At 61.8% G+C, this 25249-nt stretch overlaps 3 protein-coding genes across 15 annotated transcripts in view; 1 reads left to right on the forward strand and 2 right to left on the reverse strand.

Annotated features, from left to right (window-relative positions):
* Positions 1-675: 675 nt before the first annotated feature.
* On the reverse strand, positions 676-3945 carry HSPB7 (heat shock protein family B (small) member 7). Of its 2 annotated transcripts, none has more exons than XM_043445390.1 (3): positions 3259-3945; positions 2600-2730; positions 676-1494 (listed from the first exon to the last, which is right to left on the reverse strand). In XM_043445390.1, the coding sequence occupies exons 1-3, from the start codon at positions 3437-3439 to the stop codon at positions 1315-1317; spliced, it is 492 nt and encodes a 163-aa protein (XP_043301325.1). In that variant the 5' UTR covers positions 3440-3945; the 3' UTR covers positions 676-1314. The 2 variants fall into 2 exon arrangements, with proteins under 2 accessions (XP_043301325.1, XP_043301324.1); XM_043445389.1 differs by having other exon boundaries at positions 2585-2730; positions 3259-3782.
* Positions 3946-7922: 3977 nt separating this feature from the next.
* Positions 7923-21107, forward strand: LOC122426440 (chloride channel protein ClC-Ka). Of its 10 annotated transcripts, XM_043445383.1 has the most exons (20): positions 7923-8001; positions 8559-8665; positions 9319-9447; positions 10199-10327; positions 11115-11254; positions 11558-11635; positions 11729-11807; positions 12249-12374; positions 12718-12802; positions 12880-12981; positions 13449-13533; positions 14000-14173; positions 14621-14690; positions 14851-14961; positions 15343-15556; positions 16427-16560; positions 19130-19218; positions 19363-19446; positions 20200-20286; positions 20644-21107. In XM_043445383.1, exons 2-20 carry the CDS (start codon positions 8566-8568, stop codon positions 20689-20691), a joined length of 2064 nt encoding a protein of 687 aa, XP_043301318.1. In that variant the 5' UTR covers positions 7923-8001; positions 8559-8565; the 3' UTR covers positions 20692-21107. The 10 variants fall into 10 exon arrangements, 7 of the variants coding, with proteins under 7 accessions (XP_043301318.1, XP_043301320.1, XP_043301319.1 ...); XM_043445380.1 differs by lacking the exon at positions 7923-8001 and having other exon boundaries at positions 8085-8665; positions 15352-15556; XM_043445379.1 differs by lacking the exon at positions 7923-8001 and having other exon boundaries at positions 8086-8665.
* Positions 21108-21555: 448 nt separating this feature from the next.
* Positions 21556-25249, reverse strand: part of FAM131C (family with sequence similarity 131 member C) — a 23952-nt gene continuing 20258 nt past the window's right edge. For 2 of the 3 annotated variants that reach the window (XM_043445387.1, XM_043445386.1), the window contains 3 exons: positions 24041-24223; positions 23502-23612; positions 21556-22342 (listed from right to left, as the gene is read on the reverse strand). In XM_043445387.1, coding sequence (XP_043301322.1) covers positions 22098-22342; positions 23502-23612; positions 24041-24223 — 539 coding nt within the window. In that variant the 3' untranslated portion in view covers positions 21556-22097. Of the gene's footprint in view, positions 22343-22440; positions 22520-23501; positions 23613-24040; positions 24224-25249 lie in introns of all 3 variants that reach the window. The other variant, XM_043445388.1, reaches the window with a different exon arrangement.

The raw sequence follows: 25249 nt of genomic DNA on the forward strand, positions 1-25249 counted from the left end.
GGGAGCTCTTCCCCTCTGCACGGAGGGGCAGGTGGGGTTCAAGAGCGGCTTCCGACATCCTGGGTTCAAACCCAGGCTTCAGTGCGCAAGCTGGCTGCTCAGCTACTCAGACTCCGTCCCCACTGATAAAAGTAACAAGTAAAGATTGTAAACCTGATTTCAGAGTGTTCTGAGAGTTTCCTGGTGGTCCAGTGGTTAAGGCTCCGCCTCCCCACGTAGTGGGTGCGGGTTCAATCTCTGCTTAGGAAACTAAGGCCCCACAGGCTGCAGGGTGTGACCAAAAATTGAGAAAGAAAGAATGTTCTGAATTGGGCTGCAACCAATGGTAACGCTTAGTATTTGAAGGACAAGGGTAACCGGGCATGCATATGTGTGTGTGTGTGTGCGCGCGCGCACCTGTTTGTGTGCATGTGGTATACACACACTCCATGCCTATAGTTTCACAGGTAATAGATAGGGAGGATGGGGGAGGCAGACGGCCAGAAGGGAAGGTTGGTGGGAAGCTGGGATCCTACCTCCAGGACTCAAGCCCCATCCATGCTTCCTTTTGTTGGCTGACTTGTCTGCAGTGGAGACAGTCCTAGGAGCCCAGGTCTCCAGGTGGGAGGAGGAAGGGTCAGCCCCGCCCCCCGGCCCAGGCTTCCCTGGAGGCATGAGCAGGTGACACACGGTTCACACAGTTTATCACGAACCAGCTGTATTGGAAAAACCCCATCTATATACAGACACAACATGGCCCTGCCCGGGGGCAGTGGGCTGGATGGGACACCTCGTGAGCGGGCAGCCTAGCAGCGGGCTCCAGGCTTGGAGAACGGCCGCGGGGAAACGGACCCTCAGGGCTGTCTCCTGCCTCTCCGTGCCTGGCAGTTGGGTTTCATGGGCGCCTCTGTCAGCGACCTCCCTCAGCCCTCCTGCTCCCCTTGGCCAAGGGGGTCCCGGATACCCAGTTCCCCTACCCTGCAGCGACTCCAAAGATGAAAGAATATGTCTGTCTGTCCTGCAGATTATTTGCCCAGATTGCCTGTCCCAACCCCCTTCTCCAAACCGGGTTCTCTGGGATTTCCTGTTCCCATCCCAAACCCTTTGTTCTGGATTAAGGCCGTATCTGCAATCTGGGGGCCACGAGTGAGGCAGGGGGGGTCCCCGGCCTGCCCTGGGTAGAGCAGAAGCCCTCATTTGGGGGTGGGGATGACCCACCTGGGTCTGGGGTGGGGTGGGTTCAGCCGGGAACACGAGGGGATCAGGAGAGCCACTCTGGCTGGCCGGAGGGGGAGAACGTGACACGGGGCAGTGGGGGGTGGGGCGGGGCGGCCCTCAGATCTTGATCTCTGTCCGGAAGGTCTGCTGCACGTGCTCCGTGGGGGGCTGGCGCCTGGCCCGGATGGTGAGGCTGCCGTCCTCCCGCAGGGCCGAGGTCACCGACGTGGGGTCCACGTCCTCCGGCAGCTGGCACTTGTGAGCGAAGGTGTTCATGACAGTGCCGTCGGCTGCCAGCTGGAGAAGGGCCGAAGGATCAGGGCGGGCTGCCCCCCCCACGCCCCCCAAACCCCTTAGCCTGTTCACGTCAAGCCCCAGCCCCTGCTCCCTGCTCCCACCCCAGCTGGGCCCCACGCGCCCTGAGCTCCTGATCTCAGGTGCAAGGGCCTGGCGTCCGAGCTGCCCAGGGCAACGGTGGCCTCCGGCTGAACACCAGACTGTGCAGAGGAGCTCAGAGGACCCCAGCGGGCCGGGGGAGGGCGGGGCTCGGTGGGAGAGCCCAGAGGAGGAGTGGGGAGGCGGGGAGGGGGGGGCGCGTATCCGGGGCTCCTGAGCAGCAAGGAGCTGCTCGCATTCCCGTGTGTGTGGATGTCCGTCAGCCGCTGGCAGCCGCGGCCCCTGACGCCGCCAGCACACAGTGTCCAGCGGAGCCCGGGCGGCTGAGTCACTGGTGGGGGCAGGGTGGGCACGTGCTGCCCACTGGTCCTGGCACCGCAGGGCCTGGCTCCCTGATGGGGGCCCTCTGGGCTCAAGGGAGGAAGCCGGGCCATCAGAGGCGGCCGTGGGCAGCCCCTCTCTCTAAGGGGCACCTCCCTGTTCAGCCGCAGCCACCCCCTCCTCCAGGGCGCAGGCCTCCTGACCCTGAGCCCAGTTCAGGGGTCCAGAGAGGAGACGCTAGCCGGGCCCCTGGGTCTGGGAGAAACGAGGCCTTGAGGGGCGTCAGGGGCGAGAGCTCGTTCCCCAGCTGGCCCCAGGCATGAGGCGCCCACCACCCACAGGCCTAGAGGAAGGGCCGTCCTCCTCCTCTCAGTTCCCTTTCTCGCCTCGCCTCCTGGGGGCCCCTTCCTGCACCCCTCTGCTCCTCCCCCCTCCCCTGTGGCTCCCTTGGCTCCTGAAGAAAGCACCTGGGAGCCTGGGGCAGAGAAGGGCAGTGATAGGGTCCTGTGGCCCACCAGCCGCAGAAGCAAGGCCTCCTGTTTGTCCTGGGGGTTGGGGGGCGCGGTCAGGGTACAGGGTCCCAGGATGGGACGTGGCGGGGTGGGGGGGGGGCGCCTGTGCAGAGGGTACGGGTGTGAAGTCCAGGGTCGCGGCGGGGGAACAGGCTCACCTTCTCAGCCCGCACCTCGATGTGGTTGTTGGAGGTGGTGACGATGATGTCTTCAGGTGAGAAGTCACTCACGTCCACAGCAAACTCGTAGGCGTCTCCCAGGGTCTTGATGTTGCCCGGTCCCCCGGCGCGGGCCGTGGGGAGCGCTGGGTGGGCAGAGCACAGGGCAGGCTGGTCTCCAGGGCCAGGTTTCCGGCTCCCTCTCGGGTGCGGGGTGAAGGGGCAGACCCTGAGGCCCTGCCGCCGCCTCAAGCATGGCTCCTAACCCGCCCGCCCCCCTCACCTCGTGCGGCCCACCTTCTGCACCGAGGGGGCGGGGCTTTGCCCAGCAGAGGCTGTGGGGGAGGGGCGTGCGTGTATGACGCTCTGCGGGGCCCCGCCCCAGGCCTGCAGGAAGGGGTCTGCGTGCCTCCCCCGAGGCTTGCAGATCTCAGGACTCCAGAGAGGAGCTGGCCCCAGGCCCCGCCTGACCCGGGCACCAGAGCTGACCCCAGGCCAGCACTGTCTCCTGAAGGCCCGCCGTCCTGGCTGCGTCTGTCTGTCCGGCCACATCTGCCCCGCGGCCGCACAGGGCCGCAGCTGTAGCACCTGTCGCTGGAGGTGCGGCGGTGGCCACACCATTGCGTGTCCCCGCCCTGCGCGGCTCCCCTCCCCACGGGGCCCCGAGCACTTGCCTGGAAAGGCTAGGGGCTCCGAGTGGGGCCGCATGAAGCTGCCAAAATCCTCGGAGAACATGCTCAAGGCCTTCTCCATGGGTGGGTCCTGGGCTGGGAGGCTGTGGGAGGCCGAGGAGGAGGAGGAGGAGGAATGGAAGCTCCGCTCCGCTCTGAAGGTGGAGGAGGTCCTGTGGCTCATCCACGGGTGGCGGCAGGCCCCGGCCGGCGGGCTGGGCGGGCAGGCAGCACGGGGGGCAGCGGGCTCGGGGAGCTGTCGGGCCCCGGCCGCCGCCGCTTTATAAGGCCCGGCCGCCCCGGGCGCGGGGCCAGCCTCTTGTCTACCGGCTAAATTTAGTCCTCTCCGTGGCCCAGAGGGGCTGGGGAGCTTCTCCAGTGAGACAGCCCTGTTGACAGTTTAACTCGGGCGGCCGCGAGGCTGAGCTCACCGCCTGGCATTCCAGGCTGATAACTCCAGCCCCGGAGCCGCCGCGGCAACCGCGCGGGGGCCTGTGCTGTCCCCGCCCCCCGCCGCTCAGACGGGGCCTGCCTCAGGCCCCTGTGCACGCCTGTCTCTGAGTCTCTGTCTTCCCCCAGCAGTAGAAGAACTGTGCCTCCCTCATCAGACTGCAGACCTCTTGCAGAGAGTTTTCTCTCTCCTGCCTCCTTTCCCCCGAAGTTTCAGCCCTTGGTGCGAGGGATCAGGGCAGAGGACCAAGGCCCTGGATCTGAGGAGGTCAGGAGATGCAAGGTCAGGGGTGCATGGGAATCCCCGTGTGAGGCAAGGGCTTCCCCAACCAGGACAGATAATGTTCACGGTCATCTCTTGGGAGGCCTGAGACAGCCCTAAAGGGGGGAATAAAACGTGCAGCTGTTCCCCTCCCAGCCCCCCAAGGGACCCAAATGTCAGGCTTGTCTCTCTGCCCCCTGCCCCTCCCACCACCCCGACTCTGGAATGTTTCAAGACCCAGAGGAGAAAGCTGAGGCAGGGTGGGTTGGGTCTGGACTCAGGGGAGGAGAGCAGATGATTCAGGAATGGTCCTTAACGATATAGAAGGTTCTGTTCCCAGGAGCTGTCTGCCTGACCTCCAGCTCAGAGGAGAGGCCGGGGAGGCAGCAGGAGAGGTTTCAGTTGGGGGTGAAGGAGGCCCGGGGAGACGGTTATTCTAGCTCTGAGTTCTGAGGGGCCTGCTGGGCCTGGGCTCCTGGCTGGGGGCTTTCCAGTGTGGCCTCATTCAATCCCTGCAAGGAGAGGTTGCTCCCATTTTAGAGATGGAGAAACAGAGTCTCACAGAGAGCCTGGGGCTTGCACCCCGGAAGTGGCAGAGCTGGGATCTGAAACTGGAGGTATCTGACCCAAATCCCCCAGGAAGCCAGAGCACCCTGAACATCCATATAAGGAGACAGGCTGGCCCAGAGCCCCCTGAGAGGCCCCTGCTCACACACAGGTCAGCAGGTGACCTGAACATCCATATAAGGAGACGGGCTGGCCCAGAGCCCCCTGAGAGGCCCTGCTCACACACAGGTCAGCAGGTGACCTGAACATCCATATAAGGAGACGGGCTGGCCCAGAACACCGAGAAGCCCCTGCTCACACACAGGTCAGCGGGCCACCTGAACATCCGTGTAAGGAGACAGGCTGGCCCAGAACACCGAGAAGCCCCTGCTCACACACAGGCCTGCGGAGCCTGGCCTGACGTCACGAGGCATCGGGGGGTGAAGCCAGGGAAGGCTGACCTCGGAGGCTGGGGCCCCTGCTCCCCTCCTGCCCAGACCAGCGCTGGTTCTTCCTCCCCATGGAGGCCTCTCTGACTGCTGCAGCCCACGAAGGAGGTCCTGCCCCAGTGCACACTGTACCAGCTGGCCTTGCCCACCCTGGCACTGGGTGAGACTCGGGCTTCCAGTGTCCCCGCTCCCGTCTGAGACTGGCAGTCCCCTGAGGCAGGTCTTCGCCTGTCTGCCCCATCAGAATGGGGGTTCCTGAACATGGAGACCGTTCCCCTCTTGTCTGGGTCCCGCACAGCCTCCCCCTTGGTGTGTGTGTGGCGGGGGTCCAGCTACATGGGTGATAACTGGGGCTGGTGGTCCATGCAGTGGGGTCAGGGTGACGGCTGGAGCAAGAGGGTTCTGTGTCTCAGTGGAGATTCCTGCCTGGCTGGGTCATCCCCCACCAAAGAGGGGCTTCCAGCAGGGCTGCCAGGAAGTCACCAGCACTGAGGTGAGACAGAGGGACAGTGGGGGTGGGGCTGGGGGGCCAGAGGCCTGCTGCCCGCCCGCCAGGAAACAGGAGCCCGTGGCTAAATGCAGATACACGGTCATGGTGCGGAGGCCTGAGTCACTGCTCCTGGACGTCAGATCTCATTACCCACCCCCGCCCACCGAGCCTCCCCCCTCCCCCTGCCCCCAGGGCATCACCCACACAGGCACTGGATCTACTGGCTTCTGTGGCCAAGAGGGACCCTGTAAGTTCATTAAGTCCATTCCCCTGTCTCTACGCCTGTCTCTCCCTTCAGATCCTAGGGACAGAAGGGGCTTCAGAGATAATGCGGTGTCTTCAATCCCAAACCTGCCAGGGCACCTCAGTCTCCTGCAGAAACTTTTAACAGACACAGACTCTTCCCACGTACCCAGAGATTCTGATGGGACTCTGCTCCCGTCAGTTCCCTACTCAACCAGCCCACAGGCCAGCGTTTGGAAACCACTCATGGCTCAGCAGGTAACAGCTGAACAGCTGCTCTGCGCCAGACATTGTCCGGGTTCTGGGGGACCTGTGAAGGTGATGAACGAGGCAGAGACAGGGCCCTGCGCCCATGGCTCTTGCGCTCCCCTCCTTGGAAGAAGTGAAGTGTCAGTCGCTCAGTCGTGTCCGCCTCTTTGTGACCCCATGGACTGTAGCCCACCAGGCTCCTCTGTCCCTGGGATTCTCCAGGCGAGGATACTGGTGTGTGGGTTGCCACGCCCTCCTCCAGGGGATCTTCCCGACCCAGGGATGGAACCTGGGCCTCCTGCATTGCAGGTGGATTCTTTACTGTCTGAGCCCCCAGAGAAGCCCTCACTGGACTGAGGCTCCGAGTGGTGAAGGACCGGTCAGGGGTGAGAGAGCTGTTCCAGCGCCAAGGCTGCCCTCAGCCCTCACGGCCTGACGCAGAAGCAGGAGATGCCGGGGGCTGCAATGCGGGGACTGGCTCTGCAGGGACTCACCGCGGGCACGGTGTCCACCCACCACCCTCTCCCCAGGTTCCTGATGCTCGAAGGGCTGGGGGATGAGGTGTGGCCATGCGCTGCTGGCTGGCCAGCCAAGGCTGCCTAAGAGCGGAGACGCAGGTTTGGGGTGTCAACAAGGCAGCCGGCAGCGCTGTCACTAAACACAGGTTGGAGCAGCTGAGCAAGGCTGGGCTCTGGTCTGTGCAGAGCAGTGAGCCCCCACCCCAGCCCTCACGGCACACATGTGCTCCTAGCCTGGATGGACTTGGTCTGACATCTAGGGGCAGAGGGTGGCTCGGGGTCTCAGGAGTTCAAGTCACTGAAGGGCCATCGTGATTTTCAGAAAGGGGGCACTGTCTGGAAGAGGGCAGGAGTTGTCCCAGATCTCTGGCCCAAATCTTCAAAAAGTGATATCGGACAGAGATCCTCTGCTCTCTGTGCCTAAACCCTTGTCCTGAATGCTTAAGCCACAGGAGCTGCGGGACTCTGGGCAGAGGAAGAGCCACAGAGTCTGAGTTTGGGTTCAGCGTCTGCTTTGTGATCTTAGATGAGTGACTCACCTCTCCGATGCTCCATTTACTATTTGCAAAATGGTGCTAGTACGACTGCATCTTTGCGTGTGCCAGGCACTGTGCTCAACCCTCCTCCAGGTTAGTGAGTGCCCAGGGAAACCCAAGCTGGTGAGAGGTGTCAGCCCATTTTAAAGAAGGAAGCCTCGGAGAGGCGAGGGTGCTTGCCCAGGGTCACAAAGGCCAAGGGACAAAGCCCAAAGTTCCACCCTGCTTTGCCTGGCTCCCAAGCCTGGAGATCTCTTCAGGATCCTGCCTTGATGACCTGTCTCACTCAGAGCTGGGGGCAGGGGGCAGACAGGCTGAAGCAGGAACAGGGAATTGGGGCGGGGGGAGGAACTTGGACTAGATCCTCACGTCCAGACCCCCCAGTCTGCAAAACTGCCTTTCCCACCACAGCAACTCAGGGGCAGTGGTTGTGCTTGGGGCTTCTGGGTAAAGGCCACAGACTTTATCCCACCTCAACAGAGAACGGGAACGGGTGCATCAAGGTCCTCCTCCCAGCAGCCCTGTGGGTCAGGGATGGCATCACCGTTTGGGTGGGCCCTTCCACTCTCTCTTCTCTGATCTTCCAAATCCCTCCTGTGCCCAACTCTGAGAATCTGCAGCCCTGACCTTCAGCCCCAGCAGAAGACCCCTACGTGAACTGTTGCATCACGAGCGTCCCCCTCCCAGGCCCCCTGACTCCAGCCTGCAGCTCAGGTGGGCGCCCCCCGCCTCTGCATGGCTCTGGCAGGTTGGGGAGCCCCTGCCCTGGCCCCTCCTGGAGGCTCTGGCCTGTACTGCTCCACTGGCTGGGGCAGTTCCAGTCGGTTTGTCAAGGACATTCTTAATGGCCAGGGTAAACCTCAGCGGGGAGGGGCGGGGGTGGGGGGGGGCAGAGTGTTGATTGGTGGAATGCACACCTGTCCAGGTGCACCTGAGTTGCAAGCAAAGGAGTCTCTTGTCAGAGGCGCGCTGGCTGGGGTCACAGCGGAGCAGACTGACCGAGGTGAGGGGCCACGGGGTACAGTGCCGGGATGGACTTGGATGAAACCTGCCCAGACCAGTGCAGGGAGGGAGTGGGAGGCTGGGGGCAGGGAACCAGCACTGCCTTTTGACCCTCAGGGGCTCTCCCTCTGGACCTTGGGTTTTCCTGATTCAAGCCTCAGCTGTGGGGGTGGGGGCTCAGGGATGGGCCTGGGGACCCCATGGTGAGACAGTGACTCCCCTGGGTGAGGAGGCTACCCCGAGCAGCGGTAACAGTCAAGCGTCCTGGGAAGGCAGTGATGGCTCCCAGAGAGCTGGGGGCCCGGCCTTGGTCAACAAGCTGCTAGACATGGAAGGGGCCGCTCTAAACCCCCCATCCCCACCCTGAATGTTAACACGCACACGCGCAGCCTTGGGGTATCCCCTCAGGAACAAAGGCACATAGGAGCTGTGTCTGCTCCTGAAAATGCCTCCTTTCCTTCCTATCCGGGAAGCAGAGATGGGAAGGGCCCAGTGGCAGGGAGGGGAAGGGCCTTGGAGCCGCCCACCAAGGGTCCATCTCCCCATGCACTCCCTCAGGGGCCTGATGGAGGAGCTGGTGGGGCTTCGTGAGGGCTCCTCGGGGAACCCTGTGACTCTCCAGGAGCTCTGGGGCCCATGTCCCCGCGTCCGCCGAGGCATCCGAGGTGAGAGCTGGGCTCCCCACCCCCAACTCCCTGTGGGAGCCCCCTCGAGACAGCACCCTGTCCAGCCTGCCTCCCGACTCTCCTTGGCGCCTAGGAGCAGCCCACTCCTTCCCCGGGTCCAGAGTTTCCTGGGTGATGGGAGGGAGGGAGGGAGGGGGGTCTGTCCGCCTGTCTGTAGGTCAGACATGCTTGCGGCTGGCTCTCTGCTTTTTGGGAACATGGCCCCCAGGCCTGCTCGCTGGGGGCATTGTTGGGGGCCCCAGGGTGCGCTCGGCATGACCCCAGGATGGTCCCCAGGTCCTGGGACAACAGAGCAGTCTCCTTAGACGCTGGCGTTCTCTCCGCCGTGGACCCTGCGGAGACGCTGAAGAGAGCACCGCTCCCAGGCCCACACGCCCTACTCCCCCTCTTCCTCCATCAGAACCTCAGGAAGGGGCCGGGGTGCGGGGGGCAGATGGTCAGAGGCGCCCTCCTGGCAGGGCCTGGCACCCACTGTGCTACCGCCTCCACTTGCCACAAATCCTGCCGTCCTTCAAGTGAGGCAGAGCCCCCTCCCAGCCTCCCAGGACTGGCCCACCTGACCCCAGCCCCACACAGCACCTTCCCTCCCTGCCCTCCTGGGCACTGGGCTCTGACAGCTGCCCCCGCCCCAGGTGGCCTGGGCTGGCTGAAGCGGAAGCTGTTCCGCGTGGGTGAGGACTGGTACTTCCTGACAGTCCTCGGGGTACTCATGGCCTTGATCAGCTTCACCATGAGCTTCACCGTCAGGCGTGTGGTCCGAGGTAACCCCCCACCCCCACCCTGCCGACACGCACACCTGCTCTGGAGTCAGGCCTCCTAGCACGCTCTCGGGATACCCAGGGGTGGGGGGTGGGGGGCGGGGCGGACTGCCAGGTGCAGCGGGGGCGGGGAGGGCACTGGGTCTGGTCCTGGCGTGCTGGGTGACCCTGGGCACCTCCCCGGGCCTCAGACTCCATGTTTGCACAGTGACGAGAGACCAAGTCATCCCCCTTTCTCTGAGCTCCATGCCCACCACTTCCTACTGCCCCCGCTTCCCCTGCCCTGGTCTCAGCTCAGTAACCCTGGTTAGGGCCCTCGTCTAGACCACCAGGCACAGAACATTCCCTCCCCATGCTCCTGCAGGCTCCCTCCACCTGAGGTACCCCTGCAAGGGGGGCGAGGGGCAGGAAGTTGCTCTGGCAGCCTTACAAGGACCTGCAGGGCACTAGACCACATCTGGGTTTCTTACGATGTCCCTGTGAGGGCGTTACCATCAGAGCCCATTTGACAGATGGGGAAAACAGAGGCTCAGCGGTGTTAATAGCTTGCAAAATGTCACTCAGCTAAGCAGTGGCAACACTGGGATAGGGATCCAGGGTCCTGCTCTTCCTCCTCTTGGGGGTCTGCCGCTCACGGGGTAGCTCTGGCCACCTCTCTGTGGGCAGCCTCTGGGCCTGCACTTGAGGGCCAGCAAGTGGGTGTCTGAGGGCTTTGCGGTCTGTGGATGGCTCCCTGACACCCCGCTGTCCCCAGCACACCAGTGGCTGTACCGGGAGATCGGGGACAGCCACCTCCTCCGATACCTCTCCTGGACTGTGTACCCCGTGGCCCTGGTCTCCTTCTCCTCAGGCTTCTCTCAGAGCATCACGCCCTTCTCGGGAGGTAAGCCCAGTCGCCACGCCATCCGCCTGCGTGCCTTGCCCGGCAGTGCTTGCTGGCCAAAGACTGTCCCGTGGGGCTCCTGCTGGGGGATGGCAGGAAGCGGTAACCTCACCTCTCGGCAGAGAAGCCAGGCTCAGAAGAGTCGTGTCACTTGCCCGAAGTCACACAGTGAAAAGGATAGATCCTGCCCCAGGTCGCTGCTGGCTCTGCTTTGAGGGGCTCATGGAGGCATACGTCTCTGCCAGGCCTCGCAGCTCTGCCTCCGGTCCAGGCCGGCAGAGGGGGGATGCAGGGGTGTGTCACGGGGGCGAGGTCTGAGAGTCCTTCCTAGTTCCCCTCATCCCACAATAGCATCTAGCAGGCCCAGCTGGAGGAAGGTGGACGGTTCACATCCCCTCTCTGGCCCGCAGCTTCCTCATCCACAGAAAGTGAAAAGTGTTAGTCACTCACTCATGTTCAACTGTTTGTGACCTCATGGACTGTAGCCCCATCAGGCTCCTCTGTCCATGGAATTTCCCAGGCAAGAATACTGGAGTGGGTAGCCTGTTCCTCCTCCAGGGGATCTTCCCCACCCAGGGATCGAACCCGCGTCTCTTGCATTGCCGGTGGATTCTTCACTGTCTGATCCACCAGGGAAGCCCTCATCCACAGAATGAGTTTATAAACCCTCACTGACGGGTTTAGGAGACCTGACAAGACCTGAACGTGAAACCCTGTGCAGGGCAAAGGGATAAGGCTAATATAGAGACGGTCCCTCCCCTTGCCCCTGTCCATCCACCCCACCAAGGTTCTGGAATTCCGGAGCTGAAGACCATCCTGTCAGGCGTGGTCTTGGAGGACTACCTGGACATCAAGAACTTCGGGGCTAAGGTGGTGGGCCTCACCTGTATCCTGGCCAGCGGCAGCACCATCTTCCTGGGCAAAGTGGTATGGACGGGCGTGAGAGCACCACTACCTCCCCACCCCACCCTCCAGCCCCAGCTGCCTTTTCTCCATCATCACCCACTGAGACCGGGTCAGCAGGAACTCAGGCCGGTGCCCGCCTGAGGGTGGAGGCAGGCCAGGTCCCCAGAGTGTGACTCGGGAACCTGGGAGATGGGGTGGGGGTTGGGGGCACGCCGTCCCTGGATGAGCTTGGGGGGCCTGGGACCGAGGGAGCGGAAGGGGAGGAGCAGGGCTGGGGCTCCCCTCAAGGCCCGACGGGTTCCCTGTGCCCACACCTCCGGGCAGGGCCCCTTCGTGCACCTGTCCGTGATGATTGGCGCCTACCTGGGCCGCGTGCGCACCAAGGCCACTGGGGAGTCCGAGGTAAGGGGCTCGTGGGAACCCCCTCCATTGGAGGAATGAGAGGGAGGGGTGGGCAAGGGCTGGCTCTCAGCCCAGGACTCTGGATCCCTCCAGAACAAGAGCAAGCGAAACGAAATGCTGGTGGCCGCGGCGGCGGTGGGCGTGGCCACGGTGTTCGCAGCGCCCTTCAGCGGTGAGGCCCCGCCCGGCCCCCGGTTCCCACACCCCGAGTTCCCACACCCCCAGGCTCCCCAACACCCGGCCCCCACGGCCCTGGCGCAGCCCGCCAACTCCGCCCGCCCGGCGCAGGGACCTGGGGGGCAGATGGGGGCGGTCGCGATCCTTCCGCCGTCTTCCGGGAGCGCTGACTGTCCCCGGGGTGGAGGGGCGGCGCGGGTGGGCGCCGAGACGCGCGGCGGTCCCCTGGACAGACTTGGGCTTTGAACTCGGCGCCCCTGCGCGTTCGCGAGCGGTGAGCCCGGCTCTCAGCCTCACTCTTGTCTGTGAACTGGGGGCGGGCACCCTCCCCACCGCAGCCATCAGGATGGGGGCGCCCCGCCCTCGGCTTCAGCTCAGAACCCGGAGCCGGTGGCCCTGCCCCGGCGGCAGGCTCTCAGCCCCTTGTCGCCCCCAGGCGTCCTGTTCAGCATCGAGGTCGTGTCCTCTCACTTCTCGGTCTGGGATTACTGGAGGGGCTTCTTCGCGGCCACCTGCGGGGCCTTCATGTTCCGCCTGCTGGCGGTCTTCAACAGCGAGCAGGGTGAGCGCCGCTGGAACCCTGCCCCTGCCCCCTGCCCACTGCCCCCTGACCCCTAACCCCGGCCCCCTCCCTCCTGCCCCTTGCCCCCTGCCCCCTGCCCCTCCCCTCTCCCATCTCTTCCCCTCCCTCCCCGCACTCCCCTCCTCCTAGGGACGTGGAAGGAACAGGCCTGTGTTGGGCGTGAAGGATGGAAGCCCTCAGGGTAGAAGCGGGTGAAGCCAGTCAGGGAGGCGGGTGGGGAGGAGTCTGGGGCACACCTGCCCCGCCTCCTCTCCTGCCCATTGATTCTGAGCCTTTGGCTGGGCAGGAGTGCCCGCCCTGACCCCACTCCCCGTCTCCCCAGAGACCATCACCTCCCTCTACAAGACCAGTTTCCGGGTGGACATCCCCTTCGACCTGCCAGAGATCTTCTTTTTCGTGGCGCTGGGGTGAGTGGGGTCGCCGTCCGCCTGCACAGCCGCCCTGGGTCCGGGCGGGGCTCTGGACTCACCATGTGCCCCTGCAGGGCCGTCTGTGGCGTGGCGAGCTGTGCTTACCTCTTCTGCCAGCGAAAGTTTCTCGGCTTTGTCAAGACAAATCCAGTCCTCTCCAAACTGATGGCCACCAGGTGGACCCTGGATGGGGGCTGGGGACCCATCAGGGTGATGCCCCAGACTCTCCCTTCCCGGTCACCAGCACCCCTTTGCAGGCCCCCGCAGGGTCTGCCTCCCCACTTACTGGGCCACCAGCATCAACATTCCAGCCCTTCCTCGCTAACGGCCTCCCCACTGCCCGCGAAACCCAGGACCTCACTGAGCCCTGTTCCCCCAACCTTGTCTGAGCCCTGGCGTTGCCATTTCAGACTCAGCCCTCCTCCCCCAGGCTGGTCCTGGCAGACAGCGGCCTCTGTCCCGAACTCTTCTATAGTCCCACCCCCGGTCATCCAGTGGTGTGGGGCCGCCCCCCCGGATCACTGCCCTGCTCCTGCCCCCCCATTCCTGCCTCAGCGTCGCCCCCAGACTAGTGGGGCTGCCCCATGGGGTGGGGTGAGGGGAGTCGATGGCTGGCCCGGTGCTGACCCCCGCCCCCCGACAGCAAGCCTCTGTATTCAGCGCTGGCGGCTTTGGTCCTCGCCTCCATCACCTACCCCCCTGGCGCGGGCCGCTTCATGGCTTCTCGGGTAAGGGACTGAGCTGGGGGGCCGGGGGGGCATGCCCATGGTTGTCCACTTTATGTCCATCATCTCCCTGAGTCCTCTCAACACCTAGAAAAGGAGGGCTGTGTGGCGCTTTTCATATGAGGCCACGGCAGTTCCCTGGGGGTTCAGACGGAAAAGAATCCACCTGCAGTGTGGGAGACCTGGGTTCGATCCCTGGGTTGGGAAGATCCCCTGGAGGAGGGAAAGGCTACCCACTCCAATATTCATGCCTGGCGAATCCCATGGACAGAGGAGCTTGGCGGGCTGCAGTCCACGGGCTTGCAAGGAGTCAGACACGATGAGTGACTGAGCACATAGCAGCTCCTGCAGTGACAGAGCCCTTGCCAAGGAGTCCCCCAGCAGGAAGTGACAGCGGAGGGTCTCAGGCCGTAGCGGGGGGCACTGCTGCCCAGCCCCCAGGCAAAACCCTGACCCCCCTCCCCTCCAGCTGTCCATGAGGGAGTATCTGGACTCCCTGCTCGACAATAACTCGTGGGTGCTGCTGACCCGGAACACGTCCCCACCCTGGCCCATGGAGCCTGACCCCCAGAACCTGTGGTTCGATTGGTACCACCCACAGTTCACCATCTTCGGGACCCTCGCTTTCTTCCTCGTTATGAAGGTGGGCCCCCAGGGGTGTGCACAGAGCCTGGGTGGGCTGGGGTGCCTCCCCATGGCATGCATGCAGCACGGGGCCTACATCTTCCCCCAGACCCCCTGTCCTGACCTCCGTTCGCTGTGTGGTCCCCGGCAAGTTGCTCCAACTCTCTGAACCTTGCTTTCCTCATCTTTAAAACTGGGGTCGTCACCGGACCTACATCATAGACAGTGGGGAGGGGAGAAAGGAGAGGCTCTGGTGCAGTGCCAGGCACTCAGTAGGCGCACTGCCAGGGCAGAGGCCCTTCCCCGACTCACACCTTTGCTCACACCAGCCGCTGGTGACGGGTGTGTGCCTGGGCCTCCTCCTCCTCCTCCAGGGACACTCCCCACCCCAGCCGGTCCCTCCTCTGCCTGCTCTGGTCTAGCCGCTGCTAACCTCTGCCCCCTTTGCCCCCCATCCCCCCCACAGTTCTGGATGCTGATTCTGGCCACCACAATGCCCATACCTGCCGGGTACTTCATGCCCATATTTATCTATGGTGAGTGTTGAGGGTCTGAGAGGCTCAGGGGACAGGGACAGAGCCGTGGCCGCGCGTCCACCTGCCTCCCCAGTATGGTGCTGAGACTGGTCCCCAGGTGGGGAGGGCGCTGGGAAGCGGGTCAGCCTGGCCCCCGTCCTCACCCCAAGTTTGTGGCCAGGAGCTGCCATTGGGCGCCTCATAGGAGAAGCCCTTTCTGTGGCCTTCCCAGAGGGCATCATGGCCAGAGGGGTCACCAACCCCATCATGCCTGGGGGGTACGCGCTGGCAGGTGAGTGGACCTGGTTCTTACTGGGTGGGCATACATCATGGGTCTGGGCTGGACCTGGAGAATCAGCCAGCAGTTCTGCAGGGCATAGGGAGGTCAGTAGCCTCCCATGAGCCCCGCCCCTCCCTGGACCCCTCCTCTAAGCCCCCACTACTCTTTCTAGCTTCTCTCTGGGCCCTGATGCCCCCTCTCCCTTACTGCTCTCTCCCTCACCAAGCCCAGGCCAGAGGCATTTCCAATAGTAGCCAGTTGGTAGCGTCTGAATTATTCCCACCTGAGCCCACGGCCATCCTCACAGCAGCCTTGTCCTCTGCACGAAGCTGTCTCCTAGCCTGAGCCCCACTCCCTGGCTGTTCATGCCCCCACCCCACCCCTGGCTTGCAGGGGCTGCAGCGTTCTCAGGGGCCGTGACCCACAGCATCTCCACTGCGCTGCTGGCCTTCGAGATGACCGGTCAGATCGTGCACGCACTGCCCGTGCTAATGGCAGTGCTGGCGGCCAACGCCATCGCCCAGAGCTGCCAGCCCTCCTTCTACGACGGCACCATCATTGTCAAGAAGCTGCCATACCTTCCGTGGATCCGGTGCCGAAAACTCAGGTGAGCGGTGCCTGCTCAGGTTGGTGGACCGAGGTGACGGTGTCCAGGTGGGCTGACCTCGGTCCTGGGTAAGTGTGGGAGGGGCTGACACACGCTGCTCTCTAGTCTGCTGCTCTCCAGCCCCCCGTGTGACCTTGCGTGAGTCCTTGGCCTCCCGAGCCTCAGTGTCTTCCTGGTCATCAGTCTGTCTTCACAACAGGAGGACAGATGCTGGGGCTCAGAGAGGTGCCATGTCTTCATCCAGGTCACACAGCGAGTCAGCACCAGCTCGGGGGGTCCCACCCCTCCCCCTGCTCCTGCTTTGCGGTCCTCACTGGGGTCTTGGGAGCTGGAGGTGGGGCTGGAATACTAGAATGGAAACAGGCTTTGAGGTCCTCACTCGACCACATAGGGTCGAGCAGCCTCTGTCCCCAGAGAAGCAGGACTAAGCCTCTGAGACTCCTGGGCCCAAGGCCCAACTGAAGCATGTGCAAGCTGCTGCCTTCTCCAGACTCAGTTTCCCCATCTGTTAAATGGGGGTGGTTACTCCAGTTATTTTAAAACTTTAAAGTTTTTTTTTCCCCCCTTTATGCCATAAAGCTTTTCTTCAAATGAAATTCTCCAGGGACAGCTTCTGAATAAAACAGATGAAACTGGAGCTGGTCTTGGGGAGATAGAGATCCAGTGGCTGGGAATCCAGAGCCAGGCCATAGGCGAGTCGGTCCCCAGGCTCCTCCCCACCCTGGGATGTGAGCAACTGTTCCTCCTAGGAATCCCTTAGTCCCTGCCTGCACTGGAGAACCGGCGGAACTCCCCGGGCCCCCCGCCTTGTCCCAGGGTCTGGAGGACACCCTGCTCCAGGCCCTGATGGGAGCACGCCTCTGCCTGCAGCTCTCACCGGGTGTGTGTGGAGCACTTCATGAACCGAGCCATCACCACACTGGCCAAGGACACACCACAGGAGGAGGTGGTCAAGGTCGTGACCTCCACAGACATGGCTGAGTATCCCCTGGTGGCGAGCACAGGTGCCCAGCAGGAAGCGGGGTGAATGGGGAAGGGGCTTCCATCTGCTCCCTGTTGCACCTGGGAGAGTCAGCCTCGGAAAAGGGTGAGCAGGGCCTTGGAGCTGTCAGGAACCTGAGTCGAGACCCAGGTCTGCACTGTGTGACCTGGGGCAAGTCACTGCACCTCTCTGAGCCTCAGATTCCTCATTGGTAAAATGGAGATAATAACCATCCTACCTTGGGGTGCTGACATGTTTATTTATTTATATTTTTTCTGCTTGTAGTCCTTTTCTTTTAAAGGTTTTTCTTTTTTTTTTTTTTTGATGTAAAGTCTTTATTGAATTTGATACAATACTGCTTTCAGATTTTTTTAAGTTATCTATTTATTTTTAGCACAGGCCCTAGGGCTCAAGGGCTTCAGTAGTTGGAGCACTCAGGCTCAGTGGTTGTGGCTCCCAGTCTCCAGGTTGGTCCCCAGGACTCAGGCTCAGTGGCCGTGGTTCCCAGTCCCAGGACTCAGGCTCAGTAGCTGTGGCTCCCAGTCCCCAGGACTCAGGCTCAGTGGTTGTGGCTCCCGGTCCCCAGGACTCAGGCTCAGTAGCTGTGGCTCCCGGTCCCCAGGACTCAGGCTCAGTAGCTGTGGCTCCTGGTCCCCAGGACTCAGGCTCAGTAGCTGTGGCTCCCAGTCCCCAGGACTCAGGCTCAGTGGTTGTGGCTCCCGGTCCCCAGGACTCAGGCTCAGTAGCTGTGGCTCCTGGTCCCCAGGACTCAGGCTCAGTGGCCGTGGTTCCCAGTCTCCAGCACTCAGGCTCAGTGACTGTGGCTCCCGGTCCCCAGTACTCAGGCTCAGTAGCTGTGGCTCCAGCACTCAGGCTCAGTGGTTGTGGCTCCTGGTCTCCAGGACTCAGGCTCAGTGGTTGTGGCACATGGGTTAGTTGCACCCCGGCATGTGGGATCTTCCCAAACCAGAGGCGCAACCCCTGTCTCCTGCATTGGCAGGTGGATTCTTATACACTGCACCCCCAGGGAAGTCCCAATGTTGCTTCTCTTCTTGGGGGTTTTGTTTGTTTTGGCCATGAGGCTCCCTGACCTGGGGTTGAACCCAGACCCCCTGCATTGGAGGTGAAATCTTGACCACTGGACCACCAGGGACGTCCTGACATGTTTGGATGAGAGATGAGAGGGGACTGGTAAGGCACATGTGAATCCTAGAAATCAGGGTGGTGTGCTTGGGGTAGAGTGATGGGAACACATCTTCCTCCCAGGAGGCTCCTCCCTCAGCCTTCCCGTCCAGTGTTCCCCAGCTGAACCTCCCTCAGTCCTGTCACCATGAGAAAGACATCTTTTCACAGAAAAATGGGTGGGGGCCCTTGTTAAAAGACTCATAAGCTGAATCTTAAGGGAGGGCCTAGCTGGAACATCATTTCCCTCTCGGATAAGTACAGTGTGAGTGGGAAAGATAAGCAGGGGGTTAGGGAGGGGACAGCTATGTCCACTCAGGGACTCCGTCAGCCCACATGTCCCCTTTGTATAAATGAAAAAAGGTGCACACTTGGCAAGCATAGCTTGGCTGGATTTTGGCCCCTACTTGTCCTTTGGGCAGGTTTCTTGGGCATTGAGCAACCTGCACAACCATATGTGTCATCCGCATACCTAACCCAAGAAGCATAAAGCTATTTATGAGCAGCAAAACTGTAGATAAACCCCTTAAGCTCTATGAACTGCAGTTGCCTCAGCTGGAAAGTAGGGAGGACAGAGTTGTCAGAGGTTCTCATCCCAAATGCCAGGCCCTTCTTCCCACTCAAAGTGGGACACCTATAGCATTATCCCATAGAACATGCCAGATATCCCATTAGAAAATATCTGCACAGGGGTGTCCCCTCGAGAAGCTTCACTCCCTGGAAAAGAGACTGAAGTGGTGTCCAAGACCAACTCCAAATCTACCCTTAGAGCCACAGGAAGCAAAGCACTCCTAACTAGCACAGGCCCAGGCTGTGTGACCCAGCTGCTCATCCAAGAAATAGCTTTGTTTTTTGTTTTTAAAGGGGGAACATGTGTATGTCCAGTTGTGACGTTTTTCTTTTACTGGAAAAGGAGCAAAACTGTCAGGCTGTCCTTCAAAACGGAATACTTGCAAACTCCAGTGACGCCCTGAAAGCTTGCGACCCCTCCCCCAACAGGAACAAGGTGGCCTTCTGGATTCACGCCTTCACTGGGAAATGAGGGGCAATGCCCAGCCCCAGGGCATGGCTGTCTTCATGGAGGTGTTCCAGACCTGCTCCTGCTTGAGGCCCTGCCACATGGGGCATTTCAGGGTGGGCAAGTGACCTCCTGGCCCCCTGGCAGCCTTGCCCAGCTGCCCTCAGAAGCTGAGTGACCTTGGGCGAGACAACTAACCTCTCTGTGCCCCTGAGCCTCAGTTTCCTTTTCTGTAAAATGGGCGATATTAGCTCCTGACTCACAGATTGCTGCAGGTTCCCGAGAGTCATGAGAACACCCAACACAGTTCTTGGCACATCACAGAAGCCCAGGAAACAGAAGTTCCTTTTTCATAATGTGGCTCTTTCCGTCTCCCTCTCTGCCTGTCCAGAGTCCCAGACCCTGGTGGGCACTGTCCAAAGGGCACAGCTGGTGCAGGCCCTCCAAGCTGAGCCACCCTCCTGGACTCCAGGACAGCGGGTGAGTGCTCACGTGAGGTGTCTGGAGGGCGTGGGGAATCAGGAGGGTTAGCGCAGAGTGGCCAGCTGATCGCCTGTGGTTTGAGAGGGGTAGCCCGGGACAGGGGGCTAGCCTAGGCCCCCATAACCCTTCCCCCATCCCCAGTGCTGCCTCCAGGACATCTTGGCTGGGGGGTGCCCCGTGGAGCCAGTAACCCTGAAGCTGTCTCCGGAGACCTCCCTGCACCAGGTAATGGGCAAAATTCGGGCTGTGGGCAGACCTGGGTCCTGGGATAGAGGGGAGGAACCTGAGAGGGAAACTCTTCAGCAGAGAAAGCTTCTGGTTCCTCACCACACAGTGTGGCTCTCTGTTCCTCCTGCGTCTACTTCCTCATCTGTGGAAGAGGCATGCAGTCCCTGCCTCTCTGCCCCTCAGTCCCAGGGTTGTTGGGACATAGAGACTCAGGGAGAGGGAGAGCTTAGGAAGCTGAAGACTCTGGATGGACAGAAATAGTGGTTAAAAGTTTGTCTTTGCATCAAGGCACACATGGGTTTCAATTCCAGGTCTCCCACATCCTGCCTGTGTGATCTTGGGCAAATTACTTAATCACTCTGACTGCTGATCCCTCCCCGCTGCAAGCACAGAGCCTGGCACATGGGGTCGTGGAGGGACAGAGCAGGTTGGGGACCTAAAAGTGGCCCCACCCCTGTGTCCATGGGCAATGCTGGATGATCCTGAGTGGTGAGGCCCACTGATCCCTTGTGTGGACTCTTGGGACCCCTGCTGGTCATATTGGACATTGCAGGCCCGCCCCAACTGCCCAGCCCTCCCAGGCTCAGATACTGGATCGGCAATGGCTCAGAACCAGCAGGGATCAGGGGCAGCACCAGGACAGAGCCTGGCAGGGCCTTCATCTCAGCTCAGGGCTCGCTCAGGAAAGAATGAAGCCAGACGGGTGGGTGGGAGCCTGTCCTCCAGCGCTTCCTAACCCCCCTCCTCCAGGCACACAACCTCTTCGAGCTGTTGAATCTTCAGTCCCTCTTCGTGACGTCTCAGGGCAGAGCTGTGGGCTTCGTTTCTTGGGTGGAGGTACCGTGGCCTCAAGGATGAAACAAAGGGGAGAAGCCACGTTTGAGCAGCCGAGGGGCGGTGGGGGGTGGGGGCACCAGTAACCCACAGTCGCATTGGGAGGGGCCTCATGGGACTTTGATGAGCCTCACTTCTGGCCCAGAGGAGCCGGCCACATGGTCCAGCTACATCTACCTTATCTTGTGGCTACTGGCCAGCCCTGCCATTACCTTTGGGCCTCAGTGATCCCGTCTATGCAGTAGCAAGGCACTGGCTCTAAAACTCGCTCCAAAATCAGCCCTTAGGGGAGGCAAACTATACTGCAGCCTCCATCTTCAGTCTCCTCTACACTCTCCCCCTCTCTGCTCTCTGTTCTAGTTGGAGAAAGCAATTTCCAACCTGACAAACCCTCCAGCCCCAAAGTGAGCCAGCCTGGCCGGATGAAACAGCCACTCAGCTACCCCCGTGAAGGAAGCAGGGCAGAGACCCTGCCTGTCTCCCCCACGAGAACACACCCCTCTGCTCCAGCCCAGCTCAACTCCTCGGCAAAGCAGGCAGCTGACTAGCAGTGAGGAGGACCCCACAGTCGCCATGTCCCATTCTCATGGGGCAAGTGCCACATGTCCTGAAAGACAGATTCCACCCTGGGAAGCTCAGAGTGTGAGACAGCAGAAAGCCGCCACGTGGTGGGTACTGCAAGAAAGCATCAGATTCACAGATGAAGAGCCTGCTGTCCTCTGTCAGCAAGGGCAGGCACAGGTGCCCTCTGGGGGCTGTGTGACTCCCAACCAGAGGCTTCCAAGGCAAATAAAGCCGGCTCCCAGAGCTGTGGTCCGCGCTCATCTCAGCATCCAAGTGTCTTGCCACCTTAGCGCCTCACCTGCGCCAACCCCGACTGAGATCTCGGGGGCCCCTCGGTGGCCGTGTGGACATTGCAGGCCCGGACCCTGGTCCCCCCACTCCTTGCGCCCCCTTCCTGGCAGGGAGCTATGGGGTAGAGGGGGTTCCCACTGGGTCTTATGATGCCTGTCCTCAGGGGTACCATGACCCTGTGATCCAGTTACCTCCACTCCAGCCTCAGCCTCCTCCTTGGCTGAGCCTGGGCTGACAAAGTGGGCTCCCCATATGGGGCTCCCCAGAGTCCACAGAGCCTTAAGCCTCATCCATGGGGACCATCTGGGCTGCCAGCAGCAGGGTGACCGGTGGTCTGTGTGTTGAGGGGTCGGGGCCCTCTCCCGCGAGCCGGGAGCCCAAGGACACGCGTCCCCTGCAGAGACCAGGCCAAGGTCATCCAGGGAGGATCCACCACTTTAATGTCTGCTGAGAACCTTCCTGCAGGTAGAGGGGGGAGCGAGGAGGGGAAGCAGGGCCCCGGGGAGCAGGTCCAGAGAGTGAGGGTCCGGCAGACACCCCGAGAGACAATCCCTATGAAGAGCGCTGAGGAGCAGGGGTCAGTGCTCCAAGGAGCCGCCGCCTCTGATGGGGCTGGAGCACAGGCAGAGGGCTGAGCTTGGGGCTGAGCAGGGTCCCCACACTCATCTGTGGCTGTCGGCTCCTCTGGGCAGTCTGCCCGGGTGTTTGCTGAGAGTCCTCGAGCCTGCCTGTGGCAGACACCCTGAGGGGAAGGCGCCCTCCTGAGCCAGGTAGAGAGGCGGAGGGGATCACAGCTCCCACGGGGGAGGCGGAGGAGGTCCGGGAGGCACGGAGCGTCCACAGGAGCGCCGCCCCACCCCACGCCTGCCCCGAGGGATCATGAGACGCCCACCCAGCACCCGGGGTCCTGATGGCTCTGGGCTGCCCACCGGGCCACAGAGGGAGCGGCCCGGCCCACCTCAGTTGTAGAACACCTCGTCCTCCTCCTCGGAGGGCGGGCCGCCGTCCACGAAGCGCGGGGGGCCCTGCAGGCTGGGCCCCTCCTCGGGCCCCAGGGCCCCCGGGAGCCGTGGCCGGAGCTGCCTTGCAGGGCTGGGGGGCTCATCAGGGGAGGGCCAGCTGTCGGGGGAGGAGAAGGCCAGAAGACTGTCGTCCTGCGAGCGGACACTCAGAAGGCTATCCTGGAGGTAGATGCTCCCCAGGTCTGCAAAAGCAACGGGGGGCGGGGGGTGAGGTTGGAGCTGGGAAGACCCTGCCCCTCGCCCTCTCTTGGGTAGGAGGCAGGGGCAAGCGGCAGAGGACCTGCTTCCGAATCCTGCTTTATCAGCGCCAAGCTGGGTGGCCTCGGTCATGTCACTGAAGCTCACTGAGCCTGTTCTCCCTGGGTGATGGCATGGTGGTGGCAGTGAGCAGAATGGTTAACAGCAGACTCGAGCCGCCTGCTGGCCTCAAGTCCGTCTGTGCTCTGAGAACTGGGCCGACCAACGCTCTCCCCAGGCCTCCACCCCTCCCTTCACTCATGTCAGGAGGAGGAGCCACAGTGGGTCTGCGAGCTCCACCCGGGACCCAGGCTCCCTGAAGCCCTCAGGGGTAACTGGGGTATCTACAAAGGTGAGGTTGAGGTTCAGATCCGGATGTCTCCAGCGTGTGTAATCTGAGGCTTCCCTGGTGGCTCAGTTGGTAAAGAGCCGCCTGAAGTGTGGGAGACCTGGGTCCGATCCCTGGGTCGAGAAGATCCCTTGGAGGAGGAAATGGCAACCCACTCCAGTATTCTTGCCTGGAGAATCCCATGGACAGAGGAGCCTGGAGGGGTACAGTCCACAGGGTCGCAGAGAGCCGGACACGACTGAGAGATTAGCACACGGCACAGTCTGAGCCAGTCTCCTTTTGGCCGCGCTGTGCAGCGTGCAGGACCTTAGTTCCCTGACCAGGGATCAAACCCATGTCCCCTATAGTGAAAACGCAGAGTTTTAACCACCAGGGAAGTGTCTGAGGCAAGTCTCCTGATGCCTCAGTTTCCCTTATTTGTAAAATGGAGATAATAACGGCTCTAGTTCTGAGTGTCACAGGATGAGTTGAAATAACACATGTAGAGCACTTAGCACAGTGAGCACTTGATTCACATTATCTGTCACCTATTTATCATCTAATCTATCACCTCTCTCTCTCTCTGTGTTTCTCTCCTTTATGCTCATGGTGCTCCAGGGGAAATGGGCAGGGCAAGGATCACCAGCCCCATTTTTCAGACGAAGAAAAACTAAGGCTGAGGGTTGGGGGGGCTTCTCTGAGGTCCCAGGGCACAGGCAGCAGAGCAGGCCTGTACGCCAGCCCTGCGGCACCCCACCCCGGCCCCCAGGCCGTACCCTGGAGCTGGAGCACGTCCAGGGGGCTGCTCTCCGGGCGTAGCTCTCCATCGTCCAGCGAGGACCAGGCGCTCAGTGTGGCCTCCGTGATGGCAAACTGCTCGGCAACCCCTGTGGGCATGGACCCAGCTCAGCGGGAGCACAGAGGGTGCGGGCGGGCAGGCACCACATGCTGGTTCTCGAGGCTGCCCATCCGTGGTCCGGGGGATCGGAGTTCCCATCAATGCCCCCAACACTCAGCACTGTATTTCCCTGCCCAGACCAGTGGTAAAGAACCCGCCTGCCAATGCAGGAGACGTAAGAGACACAGGTTGAAACCCTGGGTCAGAAAGATCCCCTGGAGGAGGAAATGGCAACCCACTCAGTACCCTTGCCTGGAGAATCCCATAGACAGAGGAGCCTGGCGGGCTGCAGTCCGTAAGAACTGAACACGACTGAAGTGACTGAGCACACCCCGACAACGCACGGGGTGGGGGGACCCCGGGGCCTCTCAGGACCAGACCCAGCCAGTCCGCCCCCCCGCCCCCGCCCCCGCCGACCTGCAGCAAAGCGGGCCTCACGCAGCTCGTCCGGGAGGCGGCAGTAATGCTCGTCGTCCTCTGGGGGCAGCTCCCAGCCCGCCCGCTGGGCGCTCCAGCCCTTCCACTCAATGAGGTGGGCCACACGGCCACGGGCCATGGCCGTGGGCTTTGTGATGTGGTCCTTGATGCTCTGCACCACCCCTGCGGGGATTGAGGGCGGCTGAGCCAGGGATCTGACCCAAGGCTCAGCTCAGTGGCCCCACCCCCAAGAGCCCAGCCCTCCCAGAACCTCCAGCTGGTCCAGTGGCCTGTACCCCACGTCCCTCCAGAGCCCGGGTACTCAGAGTCCCACCCCGCAATGCTCATACCCACCCAGCTCTTCATACCCGGTCAATGCTGCGTCCACGCCCCGCCTGCCCACACCCTCCCACACCCCGAGTCCCCTTGCACAGACGTTCCCCACCCACCTACAGGCCCCACGCCCTCCCAACATCCTGCTCCCAGGCAGTGCTTCCACCCACCTGGCCCTTCTTCTCCAGACCTGCCACACCCCTCGCTCCCTTCTGACCAAGTTCACACCCGTTTGCTCCAGGAGATTCACTCATGGATCCTTCCAGGCCCACCAGCTGTCCCTCCCTCCAGCAGCTAACAAGCTTGGGGACAGTGTCTCCTGTGCCTGGGACGCTGCCTGCTCTGCCGAGGGTGAGACCTGTAGCAGGCAGGGAAGGCTTCCTGGAAGAGGTGGGCTGGAGGCAGGCTTTGAAGGCAGTTTGGATTGGATAAAAAGAGGCAAGGCTGGAGGCTATTTCAGAGATGAGAAGAGGATGAAGACATAGAAGAGTCTGGCATGGATCCAAGACTACCAGGGGGCAAGCCACAGGGCAACACTGGGAACAGGGTGGCGGAAGAGTCTGGGAAGCCCAACAAGGTCCAGACTGGGGCAGACCACCCCTCTCCTTACGGCAACAGCACGGTGACGGGCAGGAGAACGGCACAGGGCGGGCCTGCCGTTGAGGAAGAATGTCCTCACTGGAGGACTAGGGCCAAGGGTGGGCATTAGGGGCCACTGAACGGGTCAGAGAGGGACAGGACAGGATGGGGAGATGGGGAGCAGGGCCTGGGCGGGGGGGCTCTTGGCAGCAGACCCACTGGATGATGGGCAAAACGTTGTCAAGGACGATCCCCAGTATTTCCTCAAACCCAGGCTGAGAACAGATCTGCGGATCA

This window comes from Cervus canadensis, chromosome 24 (genome assembly GCF_019320065.1).
Source record: "Cervus canadensis isolate Bull #8, Minnesota chromosome 24, ASM1932006v1, whole genome shotgun sequence".
Classification (NCBI taxonomy): domain Eukaryota; kingdom Metazoa; phylum Chordata; class Mammalia; order Artiodactyla; family Cervidae; genus Cervus; species Cervus canadensis.